The sequence below is a fragment of the Pinus tabuliformis genome, chromosome X (assembly GCF_031772625.1).
Source record: "Pinus tabuliformis cultivar Carrire ecotype Pingquan chromosome X, CPIR1, whole genome shotgun sequence".
Lineage (NCBI taxonomy): Eukaryota > Viridiplantae > Streptophyta > Pinopsida > Pinales > Pinaceae > Pinus > Pinus tabuliformis.
This window is the reverse complement of record NC_142308.1, coordinates 1,275,429,404-1,275,440,162: the sequence shown is the minus strand read 5'-3', so window position 1 is coordinate 1,275,440,162 and position 10,759 is coordinate 1,275,429,404. Positions and strand designations below refer to the sequence as shown.

General features: G+C 38.3%; 1 protein-coding gene across 1 annotated transcript; it reads right to left on the bottom strand.

The window, feature by feature from the left end:
• Positions 1 to 4,751: 4,751 nt before the first annotated feature.
• Positions 4,752 to 10,153, bottom strand: LOC149144648 (F-box/FBD/LRR-repeat protein At5g56420-like). The gene is made up of 2 exons (XM_089452218.1): positions 9,244 to 10,153; positions 4,752 to 4,864 (listed from the first exon to the last, which is right to left on the bottom strand). Exons 1-2 carry the CDS (start codon positions 10,151 to 10,153, stop codon positions 4,752 to 4,754), a joined length of 1,023 nt encoding a protein of 340 aa, XP_089308344.1.
• Positions 10,154 to 10,759: the final 606 nt, after the last annotated feature.

Here is a 10,759-nt window from a genome sequence, read left to right as displayed (position 1 = left end):
TTTCTCAGTTAAAGGAAAACCAAACAGTCTAAGCTTGGTTTCCCTAGGTTTAAATTTCTTGCTTTAGAATATAGAGAGTTTATCTGTCCAAACAGTTTAAGCTTGGCAGATTAGTAGCTAGGTAAAGAACAAAGGAGCCCAACAGCTTAATCTGGGCCCTTGGAAGAAATAAGGCTAGTTTTAGATAAGAAAGGCAGTTTAAAAGAAAAAAGGCAATCAGGGTTTGCAAGTCTAAGTGCACCCTTCCGGAAGAAACAAAAAATGCTAGGTGTTGTAAACTGGGTAGGTAGCCTAGGGTTACAGAAGCAAGATCATTTTCAGTTTTTGGGCATTGCCAAAGAAGGCTCATCTCATTAGTGGCAAAGGTATCAAAGCAGTGTTTTACTGGCAGAATGTTGAAAAGCATGTCTAACTTCCCCTCACCTCCCTCTCAAAGTTCCTTACTAACATCCCCTTAAAGGACCTTGGGATCTGCCCAACAAGTCCTAGTCTTACTTCATTTATGAAAAACATTAAGTCAAGGTTTTTGCTTTCTTCATGAAAAGAAGCCACATTTCTTGTGTAAAAATCATGTTTTCATCTTCCACATAATCTCTATGTCTATCTTCACTTTATAGACTTACCATTGTTCTCTTTCCTTTTCCACTCCACCATTATCATATTAACTACTAAATTCTACTATGTAGCTCCCTAATTTCTTCCCTATCCCTATTCACTACTAAAACTATATGAAATCCCAAAACAAAAGATATTAAATAGCCCCTCCCCTTGCCACTATAGCCATATTTCCTAAGACCGGGGAATGCTAAGCCCATTTGGGGCCTGGCATTAACCCTTCCGCGTCCTAACCCGGGGTTAATATGACATTTGGTTATATTAACAACCACCGTTCCCCCCCCCCCCCCCACACATAAACTTTACACTAAGTTCTTCCGCGCATACATTCCCTTTGGAATTAATTTGATATTCGATCAAATTAATTAGCCACCCGCGCTCATTTGCAAACCCATATAACCCAAATTCAAACCCCCGTAGCACTGTATAAAGATTTAACGTTCGGGCAGGCTCAGTGCGTTAACATCCCGTCAAATCGTTGTTCCGTCCACCGTCGGATCGGGCCCTCCCCATCCGACGGCTCTCGGGGATTTCGGAGGCGCCCCGCTGCTCGGCTGTTAGCTTCCGATGGCGAGGCGGTTTCTCAGTCGTACAAAAGACACCTGTCCACTTTCTATTGCATCAGAAGGGCTCTAACAGATACTGCTCCCGTACAAAAAGCGGTCCGATGAAACCGCTTTCAGCCTACTGTACGCGCACCCATGTCACCTATCCTGTTCTACGTATCTGCCTCGTCACCGCACCATGTCATCGGCCTTGTCGACTGCCACGTCACCCTCCGTACCCAGCCCGCCAATGACGTCATGCTGACGTCATAGTAAAAAAGCGCCAAAGGTGTCAAATTATCATAAGAACGCGCAAATCGACCGTTTTATGTCATTTTCACTGCTTAGTTGTGGGAGCTCTCTGCATGCTAGTTTACATTGTTTTTCCACCCAAGTGCAAAATTCGGTCAAACGAGGCGATGTCGCCTGCCAATTTGTCGCCATTGCTCTCCATTACACCTGCTCATTCGTTACCGGCACCTTAAATCCAGGTATTTACCCGAAAAAACGCTCGTAACCCTGTTTTTTATATTTTCTCTGCAAAAATTGCCATTACACCTAAAAACTCACTTGAAACCCATTGGCACCCACGACACTCCCCTATCTGCTCCACTGTGTAACCTGTTATATGTCCGAATCCTGGCAACTCTGTCGTCCCCTGATAAAGTTTCCAATTAGCTCAAAATCCAGCTCCAATTTGTCCGTAGAACCGCTGAAGACAGTCTACTAAAGCCCTCTATTTTCCTCCCTTTCAGTGTAGTTATTGCAAAACCTTGCGCACTCTTCATTTCATTGAATTCTGCTCATCAAAACATATCTGCACAGAGCTCAAAACTCTGAGTTCCCGGCCCGGAAAGCCATTATCAGAGTTCCGGTTTCTGCTGAAGTACTGGCCTAATCCAACTGTAATTATTGTCGAAACACGGAGACCCCAGTTGCCCTCAATATTGCACCACTAAATGCTCCACACAGGGACTTAGAATGGCTACCCCTTGACAGGGATTATCAAATGAAGGAAACAGTTGAAATAAGCAACAAATATCACATTGAAACCTTTTGTGAGATAAGGAGAAAACACAAAAGCAATACCGATGTCATGGGTATCTGGGAGTCCAACTTGCCCATCTATTACCTTCCACAAGTGAATGTATTCCCAGACTTCATCCATCAGTGTTGTGAGCATTATGAACCCACTCAAAGAGTCGTTTTGACTCCATCTGGGGCTGTTTTGTTTCACATCACCCATCAATCCATAAATGAGATGCTAAGCTTTGAGCCAACTAAGCCTCTGGTGCCTCTTTCTATGAATCTTCTACTTAACCAAGGTACCAAACTGCCCAGCTTAGAAATCATGAGAATTGGCCAATTATTCATGCTCCCAGATTACCAGCCCCGGCAACCTCCTCCTTATCTACATGTATGGTTCAATGAAACAGGGAGACTGCTAGTAGACATGATATCTTGCATCTTAGGATTCAATACCAGTGAGTATGTTGATGAGGTAATCTTGGTAATGCTATCCATGTTTACTCCAGGGCAGCCCCCCGTTGTCCAGTATGATTATGCTACCTTCATAGCTAACAAAATTCATGAGAAATTCATGAACCTGGAGAGAGAAAGGGTGTTTAAATATACCTCCTACATATATCACTTGTTGTTGTACCATCAGCCTGATAGTTTCTCGGTCTTCCTCAAAAAGTTGGATGCTAAAGGGAAGCGAAGGTCTGTAATATTTTGGTCGTCAGTCTGCCACCATGTTCATTACTCTCTGTACACCTACTGTGAGTTCATTGACCTATTTATATACCCGGCTTCCTCCTTACTGGTGAGCACTCCTCTCCCTAGACTCACAGATGAAATGCAAAAGATCCTGCAACTTTCCAAGACCTACAGTATTGGAGACTGGTATTTTTATCAACACCACACAGTAATCAGGATTTATGGGTGTGAGTTAGCCCCTTACAGACTGCCCAAATATGTCCCTATGAGACTCTTTGCCTTGGAATATTTCCGGCAATTTGGTAATGCAGACATGCTTCACTTCTATGGCAAAAGAAAAAAGGCACAGCTGAAAATCAGACATCAATTGGGCCCATTTATTTTCAATAAAAGAGAAGAAGCCTGGAAGGAGGTAGACAAGATGCTGAAAGACTTTCTGTTATTGAAAACAAGTTTTTATTGGGCACCATATGACCCCAATCACTTTATAAGCCTTAGAAGAGTCAAGTACAGGCTTGCAGCATATGAACACTGTGATATCCCCCAAATTGAACAATTTGCCAACCAACAAGAATGGGTAGAAGGCACACTAGTTGAAGAACTGTCTGAGGAAGAAATAACAGAAAAAGCAATCAAAAACCTTGAAAAAGCGGTTGACTTGGAATCTTTTGGACAAGTGTTTTTTACAGCTCCTCAGCACCTTGGAGTAGGCACCTCATCGGCCACGACCCCCCAGCAACCAGCCCAAGAAACTGTCCCACCAACAGCAACAGACAAAGGTAAAGAAGTGCAACATTCACAAGAGCATTCAGAAGAGCAGGTACACAATTTGGGACAGCAAGCAAAAATAGCGGATCAACCAGTTTCTACTGATGAACAAAGTCAAGGGAAAGGCTTGTCTACACAAACAAAGGTACCAGAAATTCCAGTGTTGCAGACACCTCTCAATGAAGAAAGATCAAAGAAAAGGGACAGACAACAAGAAACACCTCCAGGCACATCCATAAAGCAGCAAGGAGAGAAGAGACAAAGGTTAAATCCTTTTTCAGAACAAGAAATGCCAGAGGTGCCCACAGAGCAGCAGGTTCCTCCTAGCATGGAGACATTCGCCAGCTCATTTCAGCAGGAGCATGAGAGACAGCGTGGCATGGAGGTAACATCCACAATACAACATGGCCGACAGCCCTCTGATATCAAAAAAGCATTTACTGATATCAAGGCTAGGAATGAGCGAGTGAGAATCCAACTGTATAATCAATTAATAAGGATGGCTCCCACCAATCAGCAAAGACTAATGGCGGCCTATGACATCCAAGAAGGCAAGATGACCCTTGGTCACTTCAGGCCTACAACTCAACAACCCCAATCAGCTGCTGATTACATTAGAACCATTCTGGAGGTGTTTGCCAAGGATATACATCCAATGGACCAGATTGAATTGCAAAAGTAGACAGGGGAAATGCTATATTCTACTCTAGCAGATAAGACATTGTTAGCTCATAAGTTGCAAAATCCTTTGCACAACACTGCTGCCCAACTTGAGTTGGAAAAGGCTTCGTCACAGGCCAAGGACAATAGAATCAAGTCCTTGGAGGAAATCATCATAGAGATGGGACATGATCCCTCTAATCCTAAGGGCGTGCAAGCTCTATTAAAAAAGAGGGATGAATACATAGCTGCCCTTAGGAAACAAATCAAGTTGTCATCTACGTTGCATCCTCAGACTACAGAGGTAGCTCAACAAAAAGAGGAAAAGGATGTAGTAGCTTTACTCATGACCTTGCATAAAAGGTTGGTAGAAACAGAGAGTGCCTTGGAGGCAGCATTACAGGGAAGACAGGGAGAGTTGGCCTCTCAGCCAATTCAAACAGCTCAGATTCTTGCAGCCGCTCCTCCCACGGCCAGCACAACAGTCCCCCCTATTACTCCAGCAACAGAAGCAGGTACCTCGAGTTCAGCACCAACCACAGCAACTACCTCAACACCTACAAAGAAAGACACCAGCTTGAAAATGGACAATATGATGAAGGAAATAGAAGCTTTGGAATTGCAAATGACAGATTTGAGACAAACCAAGGAAAAGCTGGCTACAATTGAGACAAAATATGACAAATCAAAGCAGGAGGTAGCTGAGAAGACAAGAGAGGTCAAAGCCTTTGAAAAAAGAATAAAAGAGCTAGAGAAAGAGCTCACTTTTGATAGAACTCTAGCTGATATAAAGAAAATTTCATGGGCCAAAATCGACCAATCCATTACAGACCAGTGGCAATTCATTGAAACCATTCACGAGCAAATGGAGTTGATAAATTTGGCTCAGTTCGAAAATCAAAAGGCCAGAGCATCTTTGAGAAATATGCCCGAGGAAGCAAATAGAATGATCCAATTCTTGAATACTCGCACCAAGGGACAACTGGCAACATTAGGAATCAGCAGCAGGACTGAAACTATCTTGCTAATAAAAAGGTGTTAACCCTTAGGAACTTTGTGCAAGCATTGGACAGAAAATGTCAAGAGATGCAAGCTGAGGTGGATAAGTTCAAGGCAAAGATCATGGCATTACATAGCAGAGGACTGCCAAGTTTGTTAACCAGTGCCGAAAGATTGCTGTCACATGACCTTTATGCTAACAGAGTCAATAATTTTGCTGCCAACCAAATCACACCCTCCTCCAGCACTTTAGAAGGAACAGGGCTTCCATCAGGACATAATGTTTTTAATAAATTAGAAAATCTATTCTACATTGCACATGAGATAAATCACCTATTCGAATTCCAACCCACCTTCCATAGGTACACAGAAGCTGAGAAAACATTGATAAAGATACAAAGGCATCAGTTGCCTACAGAGGACTGGTGGAAAGGGATAAAAGAGATATTGTTCACGTGATTTTGTTTATTAATTATTTTTTATCAAGTTAGAGGTCAACATATACAGATGGCAAGATACACCTGTCAAAGGTAAATCGGCATAGAGAAAATTTGAAATGATAATTACAGCTCATCAAATGCTAAAGAGCCAAGCACGCAGGATGAAGACCCAGACAGCAGCAGGCAACGTACCAACATTAGGGCGACACACGCTAAATAAATGAACAGCAGGCAGCCCACTCACTCAGCCCACAAAGTCAAAAGTTTTCTGACAAAAATAGACAGCTAGCAAGCCAATATTAACTACAGCGTTTAATGTTTCATTTACTCCCTGACAAGAGTTGGTGATGTAATTTATTGCCTGAAGAGTCATCACCTAGATATTTTGAAACTTCTTGTTGTATATATATGACCTCCTGCATTATAAAAGGGGTTGGTCGGCTAATGTATCCAAGAGAGACTCGCACTATATTTCTGATATTTTTCTATAATCAAAGACTGCTGAAAGTTTGGAGGATGGACTGTCTGATGTGTTAATGTTCTCTGGAGAATTAAATGAGGAATTATTGTGCTGCAACATGAAACAATAAGTGTTTCTTACCTCTGTTATTTCATTTTCATATATGCTCAAGTCACAGAACAAAGGATTGGTTTAGAATTTGCTTAGCTGCACTCTATGCCCAGGTTCTGTGGTTTCTTAATGTTTTCCTCTTGATCTAGACATAAATATGAATTCTGTTATGGCTCATGTTTGATCTATTTCACATATGAATGACTGTCATCTAGGAATTCTTAGCTGCTCCCAGATAGAGTTTATTCATCTTCTTTCTGCTAACCTGTTTGAGGGATTCTTTGTTGCCTCTCATTCCTTAGCCCTTTTCCATCCTTTTAAAGCTCAAAAGTTGTTTCATGAGCAGCTACCTTGCTCCTCATTTTTCTTGTGACCAAGAAAACGCACCAGCAGTCTTACTCCATGACTCCATGCCCAATGGTTTGAAACTTACCACAATATGCATTGCCTCTCTACTTAAAGCATCATCCTTCCCACCAAAACACAAACAAGACCCCTGAACTCAATATCTAGCCTAAAATCATCATCAACAAAGATAAAGCACAAAGAGAGAGCCCTCTCTGACTGCAGGTGGGCTAGAACCTGCAATCCAAAGTCGGTTTGTGGTTACCTCGGCCGTATCCTTTCCGGAGCTTAAGGACAACCTGAGTGATCACAGGGTCCATGAGGCAATGAAGAAGCCTCAATAAATCTACAACCAATGTGAGGTTTCCATGTGATAAGCAAAAGGGCCAAAAGGTCATTTTTAGAAAAAAAATGTTCTTGACACATAAAATTGAAATATAACAACTTCTAATGAGTGTTGGCATTCAAGAAAGCTAAAGGAACAATTTGACAAGCTTGATAAGAAGAAAGTTGCATGCCATAAGCAATTTTTGGGCCTTTAGCATTCTAATTAATCGAGGAGCATTCAAAAGGCCACAAGATAGAAAATTATGGAGTTCTGCCAATACAATTATTGGGTTTCATGTTGATGGTTATTTGCTTCATGCTAAGGGGAGTTGTGATGAGGAACAAAGAGACTTTGCTTTCCAATTGCAAATAAGATGCCAACATTTCCACTCAAAGAATTGAATAAGCACTTGAGAAAAATAAAAAAAGAGCCATTATCAAACTATATGGATTTGACATTCTAGAATCACAAATAATTGGTCCATTAAGGCACTAAAGGCCAATTTAGGAAGTTTACCATGTTGTAATAAAGGAGACAAAAATAAGATTAACAATGAAAGAAACCTAATATTTGTGTAGAGAGGGAGAAGTCATCCGAACCATTTTAGCCTTTACTAAATCCAATAGTCTTAATCCCAACCATTGTAGCCTTTACTAAATTTGATAGTCCTAAGCATAAGAAATACGGGTTTATCGCAATACCTACAACAAGAAATCACCTATAGTATGGATGGTGAGTCTTTCTTCCAAATAAGAGGCAACCATTGCTAATTACTCAGTCATAATCCAAAGAATCAAGAATCTTTGTTGTATAGTCACAATCTAAAGAAATCAAGAGTTTTTATTATAGACTGTGCATAGTGAATGTATCAAAAGTAAATTAAGGGTATTACTCTTTCTTTTAGCCTTGAATTATTGATATAGGAATCAAAGAGTAAAGTAAGTTTTATTTGAAATCCACTATTTCATGAGATTCTTTGGAGTCAATATTTTATTTTAAATTAGCCGCTAGTTTGTATGCTTTACTTAAATACATGCAGTTAAAATTGAAACTATCAAATTATAGCCATAAGACTACACTATAATAATGGACAAAACTATAATAATGGACAAAAGCAATGCACATCAAAATAAAAAAACAAAACAATAAAGTAAAGAACATTCATTTTTTAAATTTGAAAAAAAAAACCAATAATAATCCATTATAATATTTTATATAAGCTCTTATAACAACCGTTCATTTAAAAAAATCACTTATTAATACACTAAAATAAATATCTTTCATCATTAATTCTAAAAACCAATAATTTAACATTAAATTAACAAATTATAACTTGTAATAATAACACTAAAACAAAAAATATTTTCAATTTTATATTACAAACAAAATTCAATAAAATCATACATAAAAAAATCAAAACTTTCTTTTCACTTCATTTACCGTAACAAAAAAAATTAATAATAATAAATAAATATTAAAAAGAACATAAATTAATAATAATAAATAAGTATTAAAAAAAAAACATTTTCAAATTTATGTTAAAATATTCAATAAAAAGAAATTCAATAAAATTATAAATAGAAAATCCAAACTTTCCTATCACTTAATTTACCCGACAAAAAAATAAAAATAAAAATAAAAATAATATTTATTTAAAAAAAAAAAAAACATTTTCACATTTATGTTACAAAACTCATCTGAAAACAAAATTTCCTCTCATTTGCAAAACCAATGAAAACCTATAGAATCTCTTACATGACAAATACTCTTAAGATATACAATATTTCTTTATAACATTTTTTACAACCTAATAAACATAACTGATTTTTCTGTTTAAAGGACTAAAGAGCATTTTAATATCAACTGATTTTTCTGTTTAAAGAGTAAAGAGCATTTCAATTTCTATAGGACAATATAATCATTTTTTTTTCTAATTTCAGATATTTAGATTCCTCCACTTTTTTATTGTTTAATTTACAAATGAGATACCAGTGGAATTATAGAATAACTGTAACTATTACTAAGCCAGGGTTGGAAATGATCCCTTTTCTAATTAACTGATAATTCTGTATGCAATACAAAAAATAATAATTAAACATTTTTCTTTTATCAAAATGTGTTTCAATTAAGGAATTCCAAAGAAAATATTTTAAAAATATAAACTCGCTTTACGACGATGAAGTAAGCCATTTCCAATCCCCATGAACTCCATTTAACTGGCTAAATAGGTTCGTAAAGAACATGACCCAATACCATCACTCAATAATGTGAAGCTCCCTATTATGTCAACAAATCTCTCCGCTGAGATATTGTATTCGTCAGAAAGCGATTCTACTTTCAATCCAATCAAATTACTTCCACCCGGCATGTTGAGTTCCCAAATTGAACCTGAAATCTCATGAAACAGTATCCCATTCACCCTCAAATCCTTTATCAGGTATACATGCAGGTTATTAAGCTTCGGGCAGTTCACCGTTAAAGCCTCCACACCCTTATACACATTCAAATCTGTAATGTTGGAAGCCGATATGGCAGGCTGCTGCAGGCCAACGCAGTTTTGTAAGCTGAGATTTCGAAGAAGAGGGCAATGTGAAATAAAGTTGGCTAAGGAGTGGTCTGTCAATTCCACATAGTTGAAGTTGCAAGTGGTGAGATGGTTGAATCCAGAAAAATGGGGTGGAAGACGGTAAAGAATGTAGTTGTAGAGTGTGAGTGTAATGAGACGAGTGCAGGAGAAAAGGGCAGGAGGAGGGGTTTCCCTCTCTGGCGAATCACAGAGAGTGAGGTGCTGAACATTTCTCCATGCTGCGCACCGCACCCATTTGTACACACTGTCGCGAGTAAACCACCATTGGCTATCAATGCATACGCGTGCGGCCGGGTAAACGTCGTTGGATAGATAAAAGGCTTCCAGATCAGAGGAATGCAAGAGCAGAATTTTGGAGATTATATTCTCCACCGTTGCAATGGATAGGGGATCTGGATGCAGAGGGCCTAAAAGAAGACGGGGGGAGAGAATGAGTTGGGGTATTTGGGTATACAGAAATCTCCATCTCTTGGAGAGAAGGGAAGATTTGATGGCCTCTTTAACCGGGATTTTTGAAAGGATGGAAGAGAGGACGGCATCTGGTAGCGAGGAGAATTTGTCTGTAGCGGGCGGCATACCGTTGATTCACAGAACTCCTTTGATGGAAAAGGATTGCATTCGAGGCCAAAAACCAATAGCGGCGGTGCAGAGTGAAATGCTGGGAGGGAAATGAAAGCCAATGGAGAGTAATGAGACACATAATGATATCATACATTGGCGGGAAAATTGCAGGAGCGGCTACAGTTTCATTTGGTTTGTTAAGATTTTTCTGACATGTGTCTTTTATAAATTCATTTGAAATTTATAAATATAATTAGGGTTAATTTTGACTTATTATAGCTGGGGTAGGTATGGTATTAAGCATTGATCAGTTTAAGAAAAATTTATGTCCATTATCTATAGTTTAATTTTGGGAATTTATTTTTTTATTTTTTATTTTTATTTAAATTGATTTATTTATAAGGTAATTGGTTGAGATCTTATTATGGACTATTTAGTAATTTCCATTTCTATTAGTTACTATTTTTTGTTTTTAATTTTATTTCATTTTTATTTAAATTTTTTATTTTATTTTCTTTTTTCTATTATTTTCATTTTCATGAATTATAGTTTTTCTTCATATTTTCAATTTAAAATGACTATTTTTAAAGAGGAAAAAATAATTAAGAAAAAAAATTATAG

Bases quoted from the DNA above. Each gene is read 5' to 3' on its own strand.
- LOC149144648 (XM_089452218.1), bottom strand. From the start codon at position 10,153: ATGCCGCCCGCTACAGACAAATTCTCCTCGCTACCAGATGCCGTCCTC. The intron at 4,865-9,243 runs GTATTGGGTCAT...CTTTCTTTGTAG, and splicing joins CTTCACATTATTGAGTGATG to GTGTTGAGGTAGTTGCTGTG.